Here is a 25,707-nt window from a genome sequence, read left to right as displayed (position 1 = left end):
TAAATGTTTATTACATATAAATATGTAAGTATGTATTTAATTTTCTGAATGCTGCCTGTATGTACCTTAGTTTTGAGCATATTGTGATACATTGCGTTTGGGAATGACACCTTTTACGCACGGATTCAATTCCTTATCACCTTTGTCAGTAAGTTTAAACTGACTTGTTATTCTTACATGTCGATGTATTTCTAAGGTGAAAACGATTACCTAGTTTTGTAATAATTAAAGGGTAATTACGTTTAAATGTACGTATGTATTTCTTTCCTTGAATGTTTTGACCACCTGTGTGTTTGTTTTAGTTTTTGAAGTGAGGATTAAGTTTGTTCCTTTGTGTGACATTGTGTGAAACGTCACGGCATGGTGCCCTGAAGTCACGTGTCCACACTTCTGCCCCCGAAGACGCGTGCCAGCGAACAATCAATGGACACGTCTGCATTGTTTAGTGATTTTTCACTTTGTTTATTTACAAATGACAAATAGAATAAATTAAGGTGCAAAAATACTTCATACATGACACAATGAACACGAGTTGACCTGTGGAGGCTGTAGCAGCACGTGGTGTGATCATGATAAATTTACAATATCTACACATCGATCAGACTTTACAGACAGCAGGAGGCTCATGTTCAACACATTGCACTGAAATGTCCTTGTAGAAAGTCAGATGAACAACACCTGCTGTTGTGTGAATATTAATCAGCACGTTAGAGTCAGTAAAAATTCAGTTTGTGACGTCACTGTGTGGCGATCAGGGCCACGGCCTCCACAGTGACTGGTTGAGCGCTTGGCTCTGGGACGGGCTCTGTTTGCTCGCTCGACTCGAAACTTTGTGGGGCTGCTGGGGGGTTGTGGGAGAGCGATGAGACCCTCCACGTCTCTCAACACAACGCTTGTGGCCGGATCTGTGTATGAGCAGCTGAAGAATGGGCCTGAAGGACTCCCTGAGAAGCAGAGAGCTGCTGGAGGAGGAGTGAGCTTCAGTCCTCCTGTGAACTCCTGCAGGATCAGAGTCTGAACGGGAAAAGCGAGCAGCGACAGATGCATCCAGCGCTGCTCCGAGCCACAGGCCTTTCCCTTCAGGTCCCAGGAACTGAGCGGCTCTCTGCAGGCAGGTGGAGAACCCGTCCTGGAAGGACTGTTTCTGGCCTCCACCTCCACCACCTTCAGCTCTCGTCTTCCCTCCTGCAGCAGTGTTCTGTAGGAAGAGGACTGTGTACTCGAGTATCTCAGCTTTCTCCACTCTACGCTGAGTCGCTTCCTGGGAGAGAAACGAAGAGTTAATAAAGAGTTTCTCAGCACAAAGTAAAAGACCTTTAATGTTGGAGGATGAAGTGAACACCTGAGCTATGAGGCCTTTACCTGTCGCTGCAGCAAAAGAGTCTTCAGGTTCTCCAGGCTGCGGTTTATTCTCTCTCTTCGACGTCTCTCCACCTGAGGTTTGAGACTCTACGACACAGAAACCAGAAAACAAAAACGTTATTACCCAAAATGGTAAATAAAATCCAGTGACTGGCTACAAAATACACGGTAATGATGAATGAAAGCATAGATGATACAAGTACCTTCCTGTGGGCCTTTGTGTCCTCTGAGTCTTGAAGAAATTTCATGGTTGTACTCCAACAGTCCAGCTGTAACTGCGGCTGTGTCTCTCTTTCAGTCAAAGCAGAATGTGACCCGTCAGCCGTCAGTGAGGTGTTTTAAGCTGTAGGTGGGCGTAACTTTAGGCTCCACCCACCACAGACTGCTGAAACCACTAAACTCAAATCATTAATGTCCGTAAAATATTCAACATTACAAGTGAACAAATAGTTTGTTTTGACTCTTTTTTTCCCTGCAGTTTGAGTCTCCTCCAGTTTACGAGTTACTATTGGAGGAGAAGTTGTTTGCTATAGTAAGCCTACTATTAAAAAATATTTATAAAAAGATTAGGGATAAAAAGGGTAACAGTGACCTGTTTTTTTTGCCAAAAAGTGAGCCTACATTTATTTGTACTGTTAAACCTCAAATCTGCTTACTTAGTTTACTTTGTCTTCTCCTTCAGCAGCATTTATACCTGTCAGCTTCGTCACATATTTGTTAATAAATTACTAACATTTAATGTTGTCTTAATCTAATTTTAATCTTAAATAGTAAGTCGTTAATAAATGAGGATGTTTGTATACGTCATAATAATAACAATCCCCTTTGACAGTTATAAATGTTAGTAACCTAAATCATGAGTAAGATTAATTAAGCAGCGAGTGGATCTTGACAAATTCATCGATGTATGAAAACTGGTATAAACTTGTGTATAACTGTTTTACTGATTTATAAAGTGGTTACAACTTAATTAAAACCTCATACAAATAATTTGGAAATCTATACTTTACTTATATTCTAACTCATCTTTTTCTTAATGTTCTGTTTTTAACACATTTGGACATGAAGATGACTGCAGACTGAACGACCCTTCACTAATCTGCGGGCACGTGCAGCTGCCCAGCTGAGTGTGAGCGGCACGCGCCCGTGAAAGGCGAGATCAGCTCGTGTGACGCTTATTTACACATGTGAGGGAAAACAACAAACATCCGCCCAAACAGCGTGAAGCTCAGACAAAAGACTGTGGGGGACTTCTCACGTCTTTGTGATGGACGGAGACACGAGACATGTCCTCAGGCGACACTGGCAGGAAAAAAGGAGCCGAAAAAAATCCGATGAAACCGAAAACAGTTTGAATGAGGCTCATTCAGATACTCACTGATGTATTCTATGAAATCTGCAACAAAGGAAACAGTAACGGCGTGCGTAAAATCCGTTCTTTTATGCGTAAAATCAGCTTTTATATGCCCACCTCTGTGAAGTGTTGTCTCTTGGACGTAAAACTAAAGTAAAAAACTTAAGTTCCAAGTTTAATGTATTTTATTTTATTATTTTTATTCAAATTTTGTTCTTCATCTACGAAGAATCTACAAACTCTGCTGAAAGTAGCACCAGTGTGTCGCGCGTAAAATCACAAACAGCTGTGAAATGATGACATCCAGTGAAGCAACGCGTGGGAGCCTGAGAGCCACTTCTCCCCCAAACACACTTCTCTCTGTTATGAAGTATCGATTTTAACAGGTAATAAAGTGTGAATAGAGCTTCATGCGCAATTTTCCCATGAGAGAGAGAGAGAGTTGAAGGAGCTGCTCTCACATTTGCCAGAATTACTCAGTGTTTCTCGGTGTTGACCGTCTCTCACTTTCAGTAAACAAAAGTTAATCAAGTCGTTGCGTCATCTGTTGTTGGGCAGTCCAGAACTCTATTCTACCATCTTTAAGTAGCACATGAAATTTGGTAAAATCATACACTAGTTCTCAATGGACAACGTGCGTAATGTCTCGTCCTTTACGCACAACTCTTCCAATTATGTTTAGTTAATGCTCTGAAACAAAATGACAAAACTTTTTTGACCCATCTTCCACCCTGTATGTAACATAAGTTGGAGTTCCACGTGTGCGTTTGGGAACCTGAGAGCCACTTCTCTGCTTCCGGGCACACTTTATTACTGAAGTATCAGTTTTAGCAGGTAATAAAGTGTGAGTAGAGGTCCATTGTCCCATGAGAGAGAGAGTTGGAGAAGCTGCTGTCACATTTCCCAAAAATACTGAAGGTTTGTCAGTGTTGACCGTCTCTCACACTCAGTAAACAAACGTACAACTTGTCGGAGTATCCACCAAGAACTCCGTGGTACCATTTTACCACAGTGTACATTTCGTCAAATGATGCTGTCAACGCGCGTTAAGTCTATTCTTTCACGTCTTTTACGCGCGGTTCTTCTAATGAATGTGTGTACTTACAACTCTGATACAAAATTAAAATACTTTTTTTATTATTCTTATCACACTCTGTAAGGACTGTGTTAAGTTCCACGTGTGTGTGGGAACCTGAGAGCCACCTCTCCTCCTCCAGCACACTTTATAAGTGAAGTATCGGTTTTAACAGGTAATAAAGTGAGGATGAAGCCTCCTGCTCCACGTTCCCATGATGAGAAAGAGATGGGGGACATTCTCTCACTGTCACACTTATTCGACATTTGTTTGCATGTTGTGTCAGACACCAAATGTGCACTGACCAAAGGCCATTGATATTTAGATATTTATTGTCATTAGGTTTTGTGAACACGTGGCCATTTGCCTCATTCGTCTCGCAATAATACATTTTATTTTAATCGTGTTTCCTACATATAATCTGCGAAATCTGCTGATAATAACATCTATGCACAAGTAAAAATAGTGTCCTTTATTGTATTGGAAGTATAATTTTAACAATACAAAAGTTATTACAAGTATACTTACTGTTGTACATTTACTATACTTGTGCTTAAAGTATAAGTGCACTTTAAAGAAATGTACTTTGAAATAGATGTTATTAAGTTTAACTTTAATGTGCTAAAATAAATATACTAATCCTGCAATATTTAATGATATTTCAGTGTACTTCTTTATTGCAAAAGAATACCAAATTGGAAATACTTAGTGGTAAGTTAGTTTACTAAGTATCATTATTTTCAGGTCCTTTAAACTATTAGTGTGCTATAAAGAAAAGTACTTTAATTGCACTTCATTAGAAGGACATTTAAGCATGTTTGCAAAAAAAAACCCCAAAAACTTAAATATGTTTATCTGAAGCTGTACTTCAGAGTACTTTGAAAAAGTGGTGAAAAAAAGGTAAATTTTAAATTCATTAATCTTGCATGCATACTAGTACGCACACAGTAATATGTGTGTACTAAGTATACATGTAGCTGATCCATTTTAAGACACAAAAGTAGACTAAATTCAACTAAATTGTGCTCTTCTATAATTGAATTACAGCTAAAATATACTTAGTACAAAATTAGTTGTTCCAGAATAGCAGACATTAAGTTAGCTAATAATTAACACACTTGAAGTAAACTGATGATTAGTCTGACTGCAAGTACACTCAAGTTTGCTAAAATTTAGTACATTTAACATTTTAGTTTTTCATGAGGGACTGACTTAGGACTGCAGTTGGTTCCTGGGTGCTGCACAGTGTCTGCCAACTGCTCCTAAAACAGATGCAGACTAAATCTCATTGTGCATTGTGTGTATAATTGTACATGTGACAATGAAGCTGACCTTTACCTTTGACCACTTCTCCTCAAACACGCTTTTCTCTGTAATGAAGTATCGATTCTAACAGGTAATTAGGTGTGAACTGAGCCCCACGTGCAGTTTTCCCATGGGAGAGAGTTGAAGGAGCTGCTCCCACATTTGCTGAATTGCTTAAGGTTTGTTGGCGTTCACAGTCTCTCACACTCAGTATTAAAAAAGTTGCAAAAATTGCATATTAATTTGAAAATGAAATTAAAAATCCATATTATTTGCATGAAAAGTCCCTTTATTGCATCAAACAGCAGGATTCTGGCATCTTTGTGCACAACAATGTATATGTTTTTTAAATTTTTTAAAGAATTTATCCTTGATTGTTTCTGCAATAATCAGAATACAACCTGTTAGATGCCAAGACGATGTGAATATATTACAGTATTTGACGACACAGTGTTACAGTTTCATGGTGACGTCACATCATGTTTGACTGGCTTTCATCTCAAACATTCATCTTAACAGGAAATTTACAAGGAACAAAATCCCCCTCCTATTGCAGTATATGTAATAATAATAATGGAAACACTTTAGAGTAGATGTATTGTCATGAATTCATACATGACTTCATGCATGAAAAAGGTTGAATTAATTCATATAGAAACTATCAGGGATATACATGAATTAACAGAATCTCACACGACTTAACGCTAAAACATTATGTTAATTAATGCAACAACTAAGGTATTTCAATCACTGTGATTTTTGAGTAATTAACTGTGTTCATGTCTTCTCCAGAGGTGAGACTGCAGTTAAAGGGAAAGGACAAACTACTGACCAGTCGCAGCACTAAGCAGTGTTGTAATCCTGATTAATTAAGCATTACTTTTTCATGTTTGGGGCTCTTCTGTATATTGAGGCATTATGTGTTTGAAAAAAACAAACAAACTGCAAAATTAGTTTAGTGTTTTCACAATTATGCCACCATTTATCATATTATTCATCAGTATTATTAAAGACGGAGAGGACACCGCTTTACTTAAAGGGCCACAAATATGATGCTACGAAGAATTACGTGATTACAACACCTCTCGTTGCGACCTGCCGCTTTAACTGCAGACTTATCTATGAAGAAGAAATGAACATCATTAATAACTCAGAAATTATGATTGAAATACTTTAGTTGTTGCATCATTGAGTGTATTATATTTGCATGAAATCATGAAAGAGACACTGTTAATCCATGAAGTACTACATTCATGCTTTTCCATGTATAAAGTCATGTACATGATAATTCATGTACCCTTACGATAGTGTTACAGTAATAATGATAATAATAATAATAATAATAATAATAATAATAATAACAATAATAATAATAATAATAATGATAATACGTTAGACAAAGCTGAGTGAAAACAGGGGAGGTGAATTGAGAAGGAACATCTCCAAGTGCTGCTGTGTATTAATTCGATGGAATATAATTTGAAAAGCAAATCTATCAGGCGACACCCAACAGATGGATGTTAGATAATAATTAAGGTCCCAAAATTCCAATAAGTCGAGGTTGGACTCCCTCCAGCTTTGTGCCTCCATTTAACCCTTCTGCTTTGCATTGGACATGACATTTTGTTGCTTTTTTGTTTTCTACAGGGCTGTTTGTGTGGAGTCAGACATGTTGTTTAACCTTTCACCTCTGGATTTCTGTTCTGAATTTGCTGAACTCACGGCGGCTGATTGTTCTGATCTGCTGGGATTGTCACTGTTTACGGCTGGCTGGCGATCTGATTGGGCGGCAGCATCTGTGGGAGGTGATACGACTACTCTTTCTATGGGCTCGCTGGCTGTTCGGTCTGTCACTATAACATAATTGGGCTCTGGCTGGTGGGCGCTGGAGCGACGCTGCAATGCATGCTGGGTGCAGGAAAAGGAACGCTGCCGAGGGGCGGGCTGGGGCGACAGGAAGTGAGGCGTTGCAGCTCTGGGGATCTCCTGCTGCCTGTCGCGATCCTCGTCCTCTGAGGTCACCTCCTGTAAGGTGCTGATTGGCCGAGGCGAGCGGCCCATGATTCTTGGAGGGACCAGCGCCGTTGCTGATTGGTTGAGCTGCGGTCGCCAATTCTGAGGAGCGGGGTATTGCACTCGGTTCATCGACCAATCACTGGCAAGACAAGAAAGTCATCACATTATTAGACTGAAACACAGAAACAGAGAGGTTTGCAGAAAAAATGTGTCTTTTCAAATTTCTCCCATAAAATACAAAGTTACTGTGCTGGATTTTTCTTAGAAGAAGAAGGTTGGTGTTTGTAAGTGAACACTTCTTTAAATGCACCATGGAGGAAGCTTTTTAAGACCAGTGACTAAATGTTCTTTTCATAAAGTAATTAGAGTATTTCTTACTGTTTAACTGTTGATGTTTAATGCATTATCAATAGCAGACATTCAGTATCCAAACCTGCACCTGCTGCAGCATTTTTTGGTTTGTGTTCCAGCCTCACTGGCTACAAAATTGCAGATGAAAGGTTTGGACATGATTTCAAATTGTAGGCCTACTCAATAGCTAAATATGATTTTAAAAGTAACAATAGCCAATTGTCTAGTCTAGTAATCTAATCAATAGATTACATAGTGTAATGCACAAAAACACACAGGAAAACAGGGTTACTAAACAGTAGAGGGCAGCATGGAGGTCAGTGACAATGTTACAGTGGTTACTTCTCTATATATTTAAGTTAAGTGTCTCTTTGGAACATTGTTAAAGCACTGCTTAGACAGAGGCAGATTAACGGATTTGTGGCCAGATGTTAGTGGGTGTTACTGGGTTTTTTGTCCAGTGCAATATTTTATCTTGATGGACTTTAATTAATCGATTTATGATTTCAGCTCCACTTGTAAATTTCTCACTGGTGGCATCATGAGAATGCAAATAAATAGACACAGGCTACTGTTTCTGTGTGTGCGCTGAATCCTTACTTTTGTGGAGGCGGGGTCATATCCCGATGTCCTATGATCCCAGAGAAGGAGGCACTTCTTCCAGGCAGGCCTTGTGATCCGACCCACGGCGAGTACATCAGAGCGCGCTCCTCCCACAGCATGTCATTGGTTGAGTCGACGGGAACGGGCCCTCTCTGAATCTGGTGAGCCAGAAGAAGCTCCAGGACCTGGTGATGCATGCCCTCTCTGGCCACGTCGATCGGACGACGTCCTCGCCGATCGTGCAGCTCAAGGTTGGCGCCATGAAGGAGGAGGAGTCTGGCTGTATCGTAGCAACCGTGGAGGGCGGAGAGGAAGAGTGCTGTCTCGCCCTACCGAAGAAATAATGATAAATATAACATATTTCTGTGATGTTGAGAGGATATTTACTCCAATTTGCCCTCTGCTTTCCTTCTTCACAGTAACTGGTACATACAAAACCCACTTTCAAAAAAGTTGGGACTCATCTACAATCCATAATATCACTAAAATATTCAGAGAACCCAGAGAAATCTCTGCACACTGGGGGCAAGGCTGAAATCCAACACTGAATGCGTGTGACCTTTGACCCCTTACGTGGCACTGCATTAAAAACTGACATAGTTGTGCATAGGATGTTACTACATGGGCACATTGTCAGTTTGTCTCTGCATCTCCAAATGCAAGTTAAGACTCTACCATGCAAAGAGAAAGACATATATCAACAGAAACGCTGCGACTCTCCACATTTCAGATTGTTTTTGGAAATCATGGACGTTGTGTCCTCCGGGCTAAAGAGGAAAAGGACCATCCAGCTTGTTACCAGCACTAACTTCAAAAGCCAGTATCTGTGATAATATGGGTGTGTGTTAGTGCCCATGGCATTATGGGTAAGTGTCACATCTGTGAAGCCTGCCTGCAGTCCAGACCTGTCTCACATTGAAAATGTGTGGCACATTAATGTGCAAAATACAACAGAGATCTGGAGTGTTGAGCACCTGACGTCGTATATCAAGCAAGAACGAGAAAGAATTTCACTTCAACAGTTAAGTCTCTTCATTTTCCAAACGCTTACTGAGTGTTTTTAAATAAAAAGGTAATGCATCACAAATCAGTTTGAAAATTAATCACCTTGTCTTTGTACCATCTTAAATTAAATAAAGGTCAAAAAAGTTTTCATTTATCTTTTACACAACGTTCCAACTTTTTTGGAATCAGGGTTGTAAACTGTAAATCAATAAAATAATTTTAGATAAATATTTTGAGTCAAATTATTGTTTTTTTTAATTTAATTAATAAGCATAATAACAGTGAGTGGGTCATTATTGCAAAATAAACTCCAACAGAGTGATGCAGGACTTGAATCACGGTTTATTTAAGTAATAATCACTGATGAAGAAACTGTCAGAACTTACCTTGTTGTCTTGCAGGTCCACAGCAGCTCCATAACGAATGAGCGTCCTTGTTAGGGAGAGGTGGTTTACTGAGCATGCCCAGTGCAGGGCTGATCTCCCTGAGAGAGACAGTGTGAGTGGAGGGGGAGGTGAGGGGGAAGAAGGGAGGAGGGAGGGAGTAAGTCAGCCAGTGAACAACCATTACACAACAGAGTAGAGCCCAGAAGGTGAGGAGAGGGAGGATGGAGGGATGGGATGTGGAGATGGATTGTTTCAGCCGAGAGATGACAGCGACAGGACACAGAGACAGACAAAATAGGAGATGTAAGGGGAGATGGACAGGAGGACAGAGGGACAAAGCCGCAGCAAAAGCAAGGAGAAAGATGAGCGACAAAGTTAATCATGTCCATCAACCGAGTTTGAGCACGAGAGCACATTAACTTTGTTCTGAGTCAGAGGAGGGCAGCAGGGGAGCTGGAGGAGGAGGACATGGAGAGATGAGCACAGGTCGGGAGAGGAGGGACACAGAAGGAGGACGTGAGAGAGACCGGGTAAGTTACACCAGTTACTCAGCCCCTCACAAGTGTACAGGTGTCAGGAATAATGGCTTGCTCAAGAGCTCTACATGTTATATGCATTTAATACAAATATGGCATGTGGACAGGAAAGTTTAAGACTTTTTATTAGACAAGTTAGTGCGTCTACTGGTCCAGACTGAAATATCTCAACATCTATTTTGAGTACGGCATTTAAACATTTTGAAAATGTCGTATTCATGGTCACTGAAAAGCAAAACATTTGCACAGCAGTAAGTAGACAGGCGTGTAGGAGAAGATCATAGGTCTATAATACAAAGCAATTTTTCTATCACGAATTGCTCCAGCAGTGGCAGTTAAATACAAGTTTAATATCATCCACAATCTGTTATTGATGATAGATAGCTTAATCAGTGCAACAGACAAGTGAAAACATCAACTCTCACATTTTATTTGAATTTTTATGATGATAATATGATGAATTTGACACTAAAAACATGGACTATTCTACATGTTTATGGAACCCCCAAAACTTATTTTTTTCTGGCCATTTTGAGTTCAAAAGTATTTACAAAATCTGCTGTTTTTAACCAACTCATGCACAGGAGGTTAGAACAGTCACACCTGCAGGGACGTGGTTGGATCTTATTGTGAATTAAACCAGCACTGAAGAAACTGCATTTGCACATAATTCTCCATTAATGTTTTAACCTGCTCGCCTTATTAGATGGACGAGTTATTTCATTGTGAACTGTAATTTAAAGAAATTTAAAATACACTTCTTATCATTCATACTGCTTTTACTTTTTACTTACATACCTGCTTTTACTACACCAACACGTACAAACAAATACTATTTAGACTGAAGTTGAGTCAGACATTAAAAACTGATATTAGTAACTGTGACAGTGATGCATTACCAGTATGATCAGTGTTGTTGACAGGCACTCCTGCTCGCAGAAGCTCCAACACCACTCTGTCCAGTCCGCTTCGCACCGCTCGGATCAGAACCACAGAACCATCCGGGCCGCACCACTCTGCCGACTGCCAACACAACCACAGAACATATACTTTACAGATACCAACATATTCAACAGTTTAAGGCTGGACTCATACAGTGTGTTTATAATTATAGCACAGGGGTCAGAAACCAAAAACGGCTCTAATAAAGGTTTCTGACCCCTGTTCTAGTAGTAACAAACAAAACATAATACAGAAACATAAAAACACTTAAAAGGACAGTTCACCCCCAAATCAAAAATATATATTTTCCTCCTGGTCTGTAGTGCTATTCATCCATCTAGACTTGGGTGTTAAGATGTCTGCCTTCACAAATACAATGGGACTAAATGGCACTTGGCTAGTGGTGCTCAAAGTGCCAAAAATATGCATTTGAAAAATTTAAAACCAGCGTCTCTTTCCAAAAATCATGGCACAGATAGCCAAGATAATTCACAGACTTTGTTGTGAGTAGTTTTGTGTAGGAATTACTTTCTTTTCTACTAGATAGAAAGTAGTTTCAGTAGGTCTGTGGATTATCTTGAGTGACCGGGTCATGATTTTTGTAAAGAGACACTGGTTTAGAATTTTTCAAATGTTTTTTTTTGGTGTCATTTAGTCTCACTATACTGGTGAGAAAGCAGACATCTCTACGGCTGTTAATCCAAAACTTATCAACTCACACCAAAACCGTCCAGATGGATAAATAGCCCTAGAGGCCAGGCACAGTCCTAAATAACACTGGCTCCTCACAACATGGACAAAATAAAGTGAGCTGTCAGAAATAAAAACAAAGGACAAACCTGCTGAGGAGGACTGAGCAGAGGAGGAGGCATGGCGTTTCTCTCCCATCCTCTAGGTGGAGCTGAAGGAGAACAAAAATCCTTTAAGATGAATCTCCAAGTGTCGTGTAATGATTTTGATACATGTGCAAATACTATAAATAGAAGGATGAGGTTCACCTGTAAACCTTCATGTCTCAGACTATTGTTCTGCAGTCCTGTTTTACTTATAGAGATTAACTCCTCTATTAACGCCTGCATATTTATTGAGAGTCTTCAATAAAATGACACCAATTTTGACAACAATGTGGATTATTTTATTTTTTTAAATTTTTTGGGGGATTTTTGCCTTTTATTTTCACAGGACAGCTGAAGAGCAGACAGGAAAGGGTGAAGGTAGAGAGGGAATGACAAGCAGCAAAAGGACGCAGGTGGGAGTCTAACCAGCAGTCGCTGCAGAGGACTGATAGTCTCATTATTGGGGTGCAGGCTCTACCAACTGAGCTACAGGGGCGCCCCCTATAAGGAGGTTTAACTGGTTCTAAACTCAGGTCAGATTCTCAGTTCAACAGTCAGGGGGTCGGATTCTGAAATGATTTACAACATGCGGGACAGAAAAGACAACATTTTTCCAGGCAAAAATACAAAGCAGAAGGAAATTTTTCTTTAGACAATTTCCAAAATCAAAACAACATGAAAGTTCCCTTAAGTACCTTTAACTAATCATTTGATCCATAAGATGTCAGAAAACAGTGAAAAAGGCCCAGGATGACCTGTTCAGATGTCCTGTTTTGTTTGACCAACAATCCAAAACCCAAAATTATGCTTTTAAAAAAAAATGCTTTGTGCATGTTTGCATTTATTAGATAGCTGATAGTGAAGAAGCAGATGGGGAACAAGGAGCGAGTGGGGAATGATATGCGATCAAAGCCCCTCCTGAATCAAACCCAAAAATATATGCCAGATTCCCAGATGAATAAAAACTTTTGGAGGCAAGGAGTGACAGACTGAGCAAGTGAGTAAATGACTGAGTGAATCAACCCTAAACCTTACGTTGTATAGGTCTGCGGGTCTGTGAGTTTCCAGCCCGGTAGTGTTTCTGCTCCTGGCTCCTGTGGTCACAGATGGAAGCGTCCTCCTGCCGCCTGGAACATCTCGCATTGATGTCTTCCATTGAACTCTGGGTAAAGTCTGTGTCACTTCCAATATCCTGATCCCTTTTGAGAGGTCTGAAAAAGCAAAAGCACAGTTTTGATACAGCAGATGAAGAATCTGCTGCAGTTTTCATGTGCTCACACTGTGTTTTCCTTTTCTTTTCTTCTTATTTTCATTTATGAGTCACCCAAGAGCTCTGCAACACACCCAAACATAACAATACAGTCTCGCCATTTAGGGATATGTTTTCCTAAAATGTAAACATTCATGAGTTGGCAATCTTTGAGGAAATGGACCGTGACCCTGGAACAAGACAGGGATTAGAGACAGTTATTGTTTCACAACCCAGACAAAACTGCTGTCAAGAAATGTATTTTGTCAGGGAGCGACGGTATGTACAGTGAGGACAGTATAGAGAGACAGGAAATACATTGAGAGAGGTGATGATGACAAGCAACAATGGTTCCTGTTTGCAACTGAACTGGGAATGTTGTGGTTACATGATGTGTGTCTTTATCCACTTGACCACCAGGACATTTCTAAACCTGCTAAACTAGGTTTAAAATGAGCAAATCTGGATTTAAAGTTAGTAGCATAGCTGTGTTGTACAGACTAATCTCTGTTTAGCTACTCCAAGCTGTTGATGTAAACCAAAATTAAATAGAGTTTAAGTCATGTGGAAATGCTTGCTTACCCAAATTAATATAAATAAATAAATACATTTGCACACTGCTGGGATCTTGTAAGTATAAAAGAGTTTAAAACGTCAACTTTCCGCTGCTTTGTATTCCTTAACAAAACTTTACATTGTTTGCCAGTGAGCTAAAAGATTAACTAGCGTAGTTAGCCTACTCATGATGGCCTGGCAGAGAAGTTTGAATTTCTCCTAATATGAGAAAAACCTATTGCCCAAATTAATGAAGCAAAATGGCCAAATAATAGAAAACAAACAGACAACTGCACAGTAAGAAAAAAAAGACCACAACAACTGTCTGTTTAATTGGATCAACTTCAAAGTTAATACTGGATCATATTTTAAGTTTTAGTATAAAGTTCATCAGAATTAAGTTAAAAACTAAACTGAGGCGTAATCTTTCTTAATTTTAAGGTATTTTAAATGTTTGGCATAATGTAATTTAAAGGTAAACCATGATTTATTTATGTTTAAAAATTAATCCTTGTTGTTGCGGCCCAGCCTAAGTCTACAGTATGCCATGTTAGAAAATAAGGGAAAATACTTTTAACAATTTCAAATTGATTTTGTGACCAAATTGTTTACAATTGTAAAATAAAGACGAACATCAAATCGTTGAATTTGAAGTGTGGGAACCAGCACGTCTGACATTTTGCTTGATTAATGATTTAAGTAATAAATTTATTATCAAAACTGTTGCCAATTATCAACTAACCTATTAACCAACTAATTATTTCAGCACCAATGTTCATCATGACTTGCAAATAAATATTAAAGCACGACAGTAATGAATTAAACTGAAAGACATTGGAGGTTCAAATCATTGGAAGGAAAGTTTATAAGTAGTTTGTTTCCCTCAGTTGTGAATCCTATGTAAATATACAATATATGTGATGTAATAATTTCAGGTTGATGTCTAACTGATAAATTTCTAACTATACAGGATGAACTCTCACTTGTTTTAGAATATACACTATATTTATCTACATGACATCATTCCTGCAGCAGACAAAACATCCTCTCATGTCTTTCAAAGCAGCTCCTCTCACCGCATTCGGATGGCGTCCTCCCCCAACGGTTCCCTCCTCCTCTTCTTCTCCGCTTCTTTTGCTTTCTTCTTTTTCCTCAAGCTGATCTTGTCCTTCTCCCTGCTGGTTCTGACCCTCTGCTCCTGGTGGGCTGCGTGCGGTACCAAGGGAAAGGCCTTGGCTTTGGGGTCGTTGTCCGTGACCGTGGACCGGTGTCTCACCCTGTCCCTCTCTGCCCGCTGCTGCCTCACCCTCCTCACCACCAAAAACACCACCAGGGACAACGCCAGCAGCAGGCCAATCGCTATGGCAATGACAGCCCAAAGCCACGCAGGGGTCGGCTCTTTGAGAGGAAGAATAGAAAATTAATTTTATTACTGAGGTAGAACATTTTTTGTCAGGGCTGCATGATACAGAAAAAAGATCACAGCGATGCCTAAATAATGATATGTGGTCCACAAGGAAATACTCCGATCTTAGTTAACATAAATCCTAAACTTTACAAAAAATACACAAATTCACAAGTGTTTATGTTGTAATTCTGTGACAGAATCTAGTGAGATTCAGTTTTTTCATTTTGCAGATGAAGGAATCTAGGAATCTTAACTGGTCAAAATATTAAAACAGCAATAGACTTTGTTCAGCCACATGGGATAAACAAACAGAGTATAGAGTATAACCCATTTTTCAATGGCCAGTGCTGATATTTAGAGAGCAGGGCCGATATCAAAACAAAGAAATGTCATAAATAATCATTTCACACACGTTACAATCTAATATACATGGTTAAATTACATTGGGTTATGCTGTAGATTCAGAATATTACTGATATTTGAGAGTGGGATACTTATGTATGTCATGCTTTTATTATATTGTGACTGGACAACTGTAATTCTCTGAATGTGGGTTTAGTGCTGTCGTCTCGTTGTCTCGTTACTTCAGTCAGTACAAAATGCAGCAGCTCGTCTTCCGCTCTGGAAAAAGGAAGTGTGATCACATAACACCAGTTTTGGCCTCCCTCCACTGGCTTTTTAAATGGGCTGGCACCGACTTATTTAATCTGATCTCTCACACCTTCAGACCGTTCCCAGATCCAGATGCGAAATAGAGCTGACTGAGCCTTTGCAGTGGCTGCCGGCAAATCTATGGAATAGTTTGCCTTTCAATAAAAGAGCTGCTCAGTCATGGTCATGTACAGTGACTGAAATGAGAGCGACGAGAGTGAAATAAAACAATGCAGTGAAGTTGGGGATCATAAAACCAAAACAATGAGCTGAAATACACTAAAATGCCCAGTAAAGCTGAGGGGAGCTGCAGATTCAGGTCACGACTTCCTGTGCCTCGGTGAGCGACCTCTTTCATAAAACACTTTGTCATTTTATCCATTTTAAAATAAAAACACTGACAACAAAAAAAAAACAAAAGCATGGTGTTATCAGGGTCTAAATCACTGATTGATTGGTCATTGGTTTCCAAGGACATCTGATTGTTTGTGGACAACTTGCTGACTAATATCTCACTGTGAAAAGTGAATTTCAGAGATTCAAACTGTTTTCTGCAGTGACACATAAACTAAAAACACAAAGGATAAGATTATCTGTCCCTTGTGACAATACTAAGATCTACATTATATAACAAAAGAACAGTATTTCTGCCTCTGGCTTAAAAGTAATCTGCTTTAAGTAATAACTCAAACATGGTCTTATTGATCCAACTGTAGTTATGGACAGTGACAGGACTTCTTCCCCTGACCTTTACCTAAACTCAACAATCTTTTAATCTGAATGTTTAAAAAAAATCACATTTTTTAAATCTTACACCTAAACATTTCATTTGTTGAGCCTAACACAGCACTATTGCCCATAACCCAGGTGTGATCCATGTTTTAGCACATGATCATGTAATGTGCTTTTAATAATTAACTTTAAAACATTGAATGTCTAGTAATTGTCTATATTTTGACCAGATCAGACCAGATTTGTAATTTCTCCCCTCGTCCTTTTGGTTTGGCTCTGCCGCTGACAGATAAATGTTTGAACAACGAAAACTGAAACCTGCAGCGGTGAACACATCCACGCACTGGAAACGGAAAGGTGTTTATAGTGTTTTGTTTGGACGAAACACAAAGCTGTGTGCGTGTGTGTGTGTGTGTGTGTGTGTGTGTGTGTGTGTGTGTGTGCACGTGACAGGACATGTGAGCCTACCTTTGACTTCCTCTATCACAGTTTCCTCCTCTCTGCTTCCTATTTCCTCTCGGACGCCTCTAATACTGATAATGACCATCAGGTCGGGGAGAGTGGGGAACGAGGAAGGCCTCAGCAACATTACGGCGCGCAGGAAACTGGCTGCTTCGGTGGCGTGGGGGAAACAGGTAGAGGGCAGGCATGGCCTGTTGTCCACTTGGAGGAAAAGGAGGGAGCTAGGAAAGAAAGAAAGACAAGGAAACACGAGGAAAGAGTGTGTACGTCATTACAGAGGCTTGGTCCAACATGTAGGTTTGTCAGGATATTACTTAATAAAATCTGGAGCCTTTAATCATTTGCACACAGTTACACCCACTTACAAAACAATGTAAAAAACCTGATTTACTGATTTACTGGATATAAATATTCACATCGATATCTCTGCTTGTCAATGGGCTCAGTTCAGATTGTCTTATTGTACTTAACAGTGTTCCCCAAGGTTCTGCGCTGTCCACTTTTATTTTTTCGTTTTGTGAATTTTTGCTCCCAGATGCCCTTCATTAGGGCTGATTATCCTTTTAAAAATTATGATACAAGCTCCCTTAAAGTGATACCAATAAAAATAGGGTACTTTATATAATAAGTAATTTTATTTCCTTTTAACAATTCCAGTCGTGCAGCACAGACGCATGCTAAAAGAGGCAGTACGATCATAAATGCCTTTAGGAGGCGGTCTGTGACATTCGGCAAACCCTCAATATACATACATAGTTCCAATAAGTAAGAATGACTAATAATTTACGTCCATGAGCCCAAAGAAAACAGATAACTACACAGGAGAAAAAATGTTTGTTCATACTCTTTTTAGGAAGGAAAAAGAGAAAACTAAATCAAAACTATGAGATAAAAAGTCATATGTATGAGATAAAAATCAAAATTATGAGATCAAAAGTCAAAATTATAAGATAAAAAGCAAAGGTTCTGAGATAGAAAGTCATGGTTATGAGTCAAAATGTTGAAATTATGATAAAAAGTCAAAATTATGGTATAAAAAGCTGAAACTATGAGATAAAAAGTCTATTATGGGATAATAGGTGAAAAACATGATAAAAACAGTCAAAAGTATGAGATATAAAGTTGAAATTATGAGATAAAAAGTCATAATTGTTAGATAAAAAGTCAACATTTTAAGATATAAAGGAGAAATGAAGAGCCAAAAGTCATAATTATTAGAATGAAAGGTACAAATAATGAGATAAAAAGTCATAATAATGAGATGAGATTTTTGTTACTATGGGGATATTTTTGTTTTCACTGGTAGAGATTGTCTTGTTTTATCGTTTTGTCTGCTGGTCTCTCTTGGAAAAGAGTTTCATTTAACTGGTTCAATACAACATAACAACACTCACTTTTTTCCACATCTCACTCAGCACCTACCCATTTGAGTCATCCGGTGATGCCTGGGTCAGCAGGTTGGCAAGCTGCTCAGGGTCCAAGTCAAACAAGTTCCTGCCGGAGGCGAAGGGGGCGGAGCCTCTCAGTTTGAGCGGTGACTGCAGCAGGACGCTGAGCGCCCAGAGCAGGGAGCTGTTGGAGAAGGTGCCACGTTGGTGGGGGATCTTGGTGTGAAGGACCAGGGTGCCTTTGGCCCACTGGGGGCTCTGGTGTTTGAAGCAGTCGCTGCCGTCCCACCCGCAGGGGCCGCTGTTGCATCCCTGCTCACAAGCGGAACTGGCGTAGTGATCGCGGCAGTAGTGGATGTGGCGCGGACTGCGAGCCGTGATGGAGAGAAAAAACCACAGAATACAAGATCTGAGAAAACAATCTCAACTCAAGGCCTGTTTAATTTAACACTGATGTCAGCATAAACAAACGAGACCATCAGTAAGAATTTCTCTATGGTTATTCTTAACACCTGTCACCAGGTAACCTGTGTTTACATTTTTACAGTGAGTCATATGTTACCCAGTTAAAAAGAAGCAGGAGGAGACTTTTATTCAGATAATTTTATTTTTGCTGTTGTATTTTGTGGATATTATGGTGAAAACACAACCACTTTTGTCCACAGGGGCCTCCAAAATCCACCAAATATGAAACTTTTAGTAGCTTTAATTAAACTTAGTTAACATTTGTTTTACTGTTAACAAACAATAAAATTATAATCGTTTACTAAGTATTAGTAATGCTATAATCTGTTATTTTATCATTAGTTTGTGTAATATAAAGTAAAAGTATATTTTGCATCACAGCTGAGACTAAAGCAATTAAATTCTGATTAAACAAACAATGACAATTGTATCATTACTAATAATTAGTAAACATTATTATCATTTCATTGTTTGTTAACAACGAAATGGTAGTTTTTGCAATGTGTGACCTGTGATTTTAATATTGTGTTTCATAGTGAGTTTGTGTTTTTAGTTGTTTTAATTGTTTATTGCACCTTGATATCTGAGAAAACTTCCAGTGAACAACAGTTCACTCTTTCTTGTATATTGGTTTCTTGGCCGAGTTTTACATATTAATACAAATAAGGAAAATGGAAATTAAAAATAATATAATATGGACACAACAATTCACTGGCATGAATAAGCCAATGAAATTATGAAATGCTCTAATTCACAACAAAGCTTTTATGATGATAAAAAGTGTTTTACTTGCAGGGGCCCCTCTCCTTCAGGCAGTCGAAGCCGTCTCTGAGACACTTGGGGTCCATACACTCTCTGTCACATGATCCGTCTCCAAACTTGTCCTTACACTTTCTGTTGACGGAACATTGGCCCCACGGATCACTAGAAGCCGCTGCGGAGACAAATAAGAGCCGAGTCAAAGAGTGCACAATGTTGTGCATAAATAGTGGCTTTCGTGACTGTTTTTGTGGTTAAAATGCAATAATGGTGTATTTGTAGACTGATAGTCTGCTGCATGTTTTATTTGTCTTATCCACAGGCTTGGGGAGTAATGAATGACGTGGTGCATGATTTTGTAATCAGTATCTAAAAAAAGGAACAACCACTCACACTAGCTACAAAGAACAACCAATAATATTAGCTACACAGACCAACCGCTCATGTTAGCTTGACAGAACAACCGCTTACATTAGCTGCACAGACCAACCATGAACATTAGCTGCACAGACCAACCATGAACATTAGCTGCACAGACCAACCGCTACTGTTAGCTACCCAGGCCAACCGCTAAGGTTAGTAACAAAGACCAGCTGCTCACATTAGCTTCACACAACAACTGTTAATGTTACCTACACAGAACAACTACTAACTTTAGCTACAGTAACAACTACTAATGCTAGCTACACAAAACAACCACTAATGTTAGCTACAAAGAACAACCAGTAACATTAGCTTCAAAAAAGAACAACTAACATTAGCTACACTTAACAATGACTAATGCTAGCTACACAGAAACACCACTAACGTTAGCTACAAAGAACAAGAGCTAATGTTAGCAATGAAGAAGAGCCGCTAACGTTAGCTCCACAGAAACACCATTAAAGGTAGCCTAATCCAAAAGTAATGGACAGTAATTAAGATACTTTAATTAGTTACTTTAATATTGTGATTCTTGGAAGTTACTGACTACATTTTTAACTGCTAATTAGTAACTGTATCATAACACACTTTTAAAGGAACCATCCAAACCCTGCTTATTCTTTGAACGTGCAGTAAATTTTATTGGCTGCTGACGTGTCAGAGACAAACAGCATCACTTCCTCATGTACAAGTGTTTACACAATTGGAAAATAAGTGATTGTATTAATTTAAAATATGTATTATTTTATTATTCCTGCAGATTCATTTCACCACACAAACTGTTTTCACTGAGTGTTTTATCACAGGACCAACTCACCCACATATTCAAACCACTCATTGTTTCAGAGCATTAGCAACTATTCATAACAATGCAGGTCAAGCCATGAAAGGTGGGCCCTGATACGGACCGTTAAAGGGAGCAGGAAACGGGCCCGACATAAACAGGAAGTTTCCAAGAGAAGCGAATAGCAACAGGAAATGGAGTGGGCCGGGCCTTGATAAAGGTCGAAGGTCGTCACCATGGCAATGAGGAATGGGATGGAGTTGGACAATGGGTTTGGCAGGTGTGTGTGGGACCATAAAATCATCAGAGAAAAAAAAAAAGCACGAACAATAGAGCTGAAATTAGACCTGCTAAGTGTTTAACACTTTTGTTGCACTTGATCAGTAAAAGAAGAAGAACCGTCCAAGTAGGGGAGGACTGAAAATATAAGTTCTTATATTAACATAAATATAAACGTAAGGAATAGAAATATTAAAAGAGTGTGAATAAGAAAATAAGTTGTTAACAAAATTAAACCGTTACTTTTCACTTTCACTTTCTCCTTAACCAGAATATGATCAAAAGTTAAAGGGGCATTTAGTGATTCTTTTTCTGAATAATTGATTGCAGAGTCTCATTCCCAGGTTGTCACATACTGATATTTTGTGATTAAGACTCAACAATCAACTGTCTTATTGACCTGTGATTGGCCAAAGTCTCCTGTCAGGGGATAGATTTTCAAAACCCTGAAAAGAGAGCCAAGGGTGGGAGCAGAAATCTAGTTTTCTATCTCTCTTCTTTTCTACTTACCACTTGAATTACGTTTTTTTTTTATTATGTTTAAAGGATATTAAACATTTTTTCCAAGTGATTCCAAAAATGAACTGCTGACGTCAGCTTTATATGGAGAAAAAACCTATATGTCTACAGTGAAACATTTTAAAATAACGCACTCAGGGTAAAGATATTATCTGAAGTTTCTTGTCATCATTGTGTGTGTATGTGTGTGTTTGAGTGTGTCCAATGGGGCTGGAGGCCGTCCGCCGCTAATCTCAAATACTACTGGACCTGTCAGCCTAACATTTTTCGTTCTCATTTATGACCGTATGTTCAAGGACCTTTCATGATTCACAATTTTTGAAAAACCTTTTTTGAAATACCTATACCAGCTGCTGACTCTAGGGTTACCTATTAGCAATGTTGGGGAGTAACTAATTACATGTAATTAAATTACAAAATAAATGTAATTGTAATCTGCTTAGAACTGCAACTAACAATTATTTTCATTTCATTTCATTGGTTAGTTGTTTGTTTCTTAAAATATCTTAAAATGGTAAAAAGTGTTGATCCGTGTCACCCAAGATGGCTTCCTAAAATGTTTTGTTTTGCTTCCAACCCAGAGATATTCAATTTACTGTCTTAGAGGACTAAAGAAACCAGACAATATTCACAGTTAAAGGGACAGTTCACCCCCCAAAATCATGAATACATATTTTTCCTCTGGTTTGTAGTGCCATTTATCCATCTATGATTTTTTGGTGTGAGTTTTGGTGATATCAGCTGTGGAGATGTCTGCCCTCTCTCCAATATGAAGAGAACTGCTTTCTTTCTAGTAGAAAAGAAAGTAGTTCAGGTAGATTCTACTGCAGAAAGAAAGTAGTTCCTATATGAAACTGTTCACAACAAGGTCTGTGGATTATGTTGAGTATGCGTATCATGGTTTTTGGAAAGGGACATTGGTTTTGAATTTTTTAAATATATTTTTTGGTTCAGCTGAGTGCCATAAAGTCGTTATACTGGAGAGAAGGCAGACATCTCTATGGCCGATATGACTGAAACTCAGCAACTCATATGAAACAATCTTGACTGATAAAAGCACTACAGCTCAGGGGTAAAATATGTATTTTTGACTATGGGGTGAACTGTCCCTTTAAGCTACAAAACACTCCTTAAAAATGGTGGTAATTAATTTAATGACATTTTTTTCTGTTTTCTCTCCATTGTTTACAGCCTAAGGAAGCTGTTTCTGAACAGGTGATGTGTTTCATGCATGTAGAAAAGAAAGATAAATCTGTTGAGATATGGTGTCTAACTCACCTTGACATGTCCAGCTCAGGCCCAGCAGAACAAACGTCCTCAGAGCCAACATCTTCAGGCTGCTCAGGTCACCAGCTGTGGGCCTCTTCTTCTTCTCTGCTCAGAGGGATCAGCAGTCCAGTCCAGCTGTTTTTATAAACCTGCCTCTGATCTCCAGACGCTCAGCTGTGACTCACAGCGGTTTTACACTCTGTAGCTCTGTGGTGTCGCTTCAGTCCTGCTGTTCACAATGAACACTTAGCTCTGAGTGAAGTTCCCCAATTCCATCACCGCCGCCGCCACCAACACCTTCCAACACCACCACCACCCAGCCCACTTTGTTCACTCGCTCTTTTTTTTTTTTTTTTTTTCAGAGGCCCTGCGGATATCTGGACAACTTCCTGCCACTGTGTGGAGAAGAATAGGAGGGTGATGACCGTAAGTGTGTGTGTGTAGTTGTAGCTCTAACTGTGTCTCGACTTGAAAAAATAAAATCCCACAGTATGGGGTAGGAGACCTGTTAGAAGAGCCGTTATTTCAATGTGTAAAGACCTACAGGGTGTGAGGGGATGGCGTGGTTTGAATTTGACCTTTACAAAGCAGTGTAGAAGCACACACACACACACACACACACACACACACACACACACACACACACACACACACACACACACACACACACACACACATCTGTTTTGTCCAGCTGTGAAGTCCAAAAAACTGTGAATACTCTGCCTCTGCAAATAGTCTGTAAAAAGTTTGCCCAATTGACTCTTTGTCAAGCACAGAGTGAAACAGATCTGAGCAGATAACATAAGCAGATTGCAGTGTTGTGAGTCCTTTAAAGGGATAGTTCACCCAAAAATGAAAATTCAGTCGTTATCTACTCACCCTCATCACGATTGAAGGTCGGGTTTAGTTTTTTAATCCATAAAACACTGCTGGAGTTTTAAAGGAAACAGCACTGCAGAATCTCTCAAACAATTTAAGTGAATGGTCACCAGTTAAAACATAAAATCCCTCCATTTTTTTCAGCCTAAATCTTCACTGTAGGTCCTTAGTTTGGAACCACGCTCACATGCACACTGTCTGAACTGTGTGTGTGTGTGTGTGTGTGTGTGTGTGTGTGGTGTACACACAAGTGAACAGCATGTTGGGGGTTTAGGAGACTTGGATTATGCCAGATGAGCAGTATGGAGGCATTATATATATATATATATTTTTTTTTTGGTTGTTTTTTCCATTTGAAAACTGGTCACCATTCACTTCAATTGTTTGGGAGATTCTGCAACTTCCTGTGAAACCCAAGCAGTGTTTTGTGGACTAAAAAACTAAACCCAACCTTCAATCAGCATGCAGAATTCAAACAGGATTAAAGATTATTTGTCTCTTGCCAGTGACTACCGCTCATATTTTTTCCAGTGGACAGGGAGGGACTTCGCCTCTCTATGTTCTCTTTATTGCTGATTCACAAACAGCCATCTATAAGGTGACTATCAGCTGATAACGATGTTCAGCCAAAAGATCAGCGCATCTCTTTGTTAAGTCGTTTGACCATGACCTTTCACATGACACATATTGAAATTCTAAACAGTAGATTAACAAATATGTTTTAGTGATTTTTTTTTACACAAAATGACACATTTTTGTTTCAGTCTTGAACGAATAATGATGGTTGACAATCAGTCTCAACAGTCATTTGAACATTTTAAGCTTTCTGTATTACAAAAACACAATGAATGTAGTGCTTAAATAATTCTGCTTATGTGAAACAAGTGTGCATCTGCATTTAGACCACTGGATTGCTTTAGAGTGTGTGAGCCTGGAACAAGCAACCATTAAAGGGACAGTTCACCCCAAATCAAAAATACACATTTTTCCTCTGGCTTGTAGTTCTATTTATCCGTCTAGATCTTTTTGGTGTGAGTTGCAGAGTTTTAGAGATATCGGCTGTGGAGATGTCTGTCTCTGTTCGTTTTTTTCTAATTGAAAGAAAGTAGTTCTGGTAGATTCTACTGCGAAAAGAAAGTAGTTCCCACATGAAACTTCTAACAAAAAGGTCTGTGGATTATTTTGAGCAACCAGGTCATGATTTGTTGCTGGGTTTTTCAAATCGTCACGGCTGTGATTTGCAGGCTGAGTGTCAAAGATAATCACAGCCGTCATGATATTCAGTCCAACAGCAGGACCTTTTATACAACAGATCTACAAGCACCATTTTTTAGGTAACAGTAATAATGATTATGATTAGGATCTCTTTATTTATTTACTCATTTATTTGGCTCCATCAACACAAATAGTTCCACCGCTGAATAGGGATGGGAATCGAAAACGCTCGAAAGTTTGGTTACATTTCACGAGAAAGGATGACAACAGGGCAATTTGCAATACTTGCAAAGTGGATATTTCATCGAAGGGAGGAAATACTACCAATATGTAGAAACATCTGCACACACAGCATTCGATAACTTTGAATGAATGTCGCGTTTTTGATCCGCTCCAGAGTGAATCTCAACCCAGCAGCAGCAGCAATGTTAGCACGTCCTCTGCTGTTAATACTGCAGGTAACTAACTAACTAACACTGCCTATCATGTTAGCGCCATTTGCCTCATTGTAAAACCTGCTATTACTAACTGTTAAGGTTAAATGGATGCCTTCTCATGCATTACATTTAGATGACCATGACGAGAGACAGAGTCTGACTGGCTCAGAGGCTGGCAGCACTCGCTCCAGTTCACGTCTAGCTTCCTGTTTGTTCTCCTTTTTTCCAAATGAGAATCGATAAGAGAATCGATAAAGAACCGAATCGTTAAGCAGAATCGAAAATGGAATTGGAATCGTAAAAATCGTATCAATTCCCAACCCTACTGCTGAACTGGACTATGGCCAAGCAACAGAAACATTTTCCTGACATTAGCTTGCTAGCTACTTTATGTTGGTCTACATGTTACTGCAGTGGAGCTTCCCAGCTTAGTTGTCCTGATGGATGGATGAAACTGCCTCA

General features: G+C 39.2%; 2 protein-coding genes across 2 annotated transcripts; both read right to left on the bottom strand.

The window, feature by feature from the left end:
* Positions 1-436: 436 nt before the first annotated feature.
* On the bottom strand, positions 437-1,724 carry LOC146322226 (transcription cofactor HES-6-like). Its single transcript, XM_084725795.1, has 3 exons — positions 1,566-1,724; positions 1,363-1,449; positions 437-1,261 (listed from the first exon to the last, which is right to left on the bottom strand). Exons 1-3 carry the CDS (start codon positions 1,608-1,610, stop codon positions 752-754), a joined length of 642 nt encoding a protein of 213 aa, XP_084581921.1. The 5' UTR covers positions 1,611-1,724; the 3' UTR covers positions 437-751.
* Positions 1,725-5,716: 3,992 nt separating this feature from the next.
* On the bottom strand, positions 5,717-23,316 carry notchl (notch receptor, like). The gene is made up of 11 exons (XM_084727644.1): positions 22,724-23,316; positions 19,471-19,615; positions 18,251-18,583; positions 16,835-17,049; positions 14,652-14,973; positions 12,807-12,982; positions 11,775-11,836; positions 10,893-11,016; positions 9,458-9,555; positions 8,064-8,395; positions 5,717-7,251 (listed from the first exon to the last, which is right to left on the bottom strand). Exons 1-11 carry the CDS (start codon positions 22,773-22,775, stop codon positions 6,738-6,740), a joined length of 2,373 nt encoding a protein of 790 aa, XP_084583770.1. The 5' UTR covers positions 22,776-23,316; the 3' UTR covers positions 5,717-6,737.
* Positions 23,317-25,707: the final 2,391 nt, after the last annotated feature.

This window comes from Lutjanus erythropterus, chromosome 9 (genome assembly GCF_056507025.1).
Source record: "Lutjanus erythropterus isolate fLutEry1 chromosome 9, fLutEry1.hap2, whole genome shotgun sequence".
Taxonomy (NCBI): Eukaryota; Metazoa; Chordata; class Actinopteri; order Lutjaniformes; family Lutjanidae; genus Lutjanus; species Lutjanus erythropterus.
The sequence above is the reverse complement of the archived record's forward strand: the minus strand, read 5'-3'. Positions and strand labels throughout refer to the sequence as shown.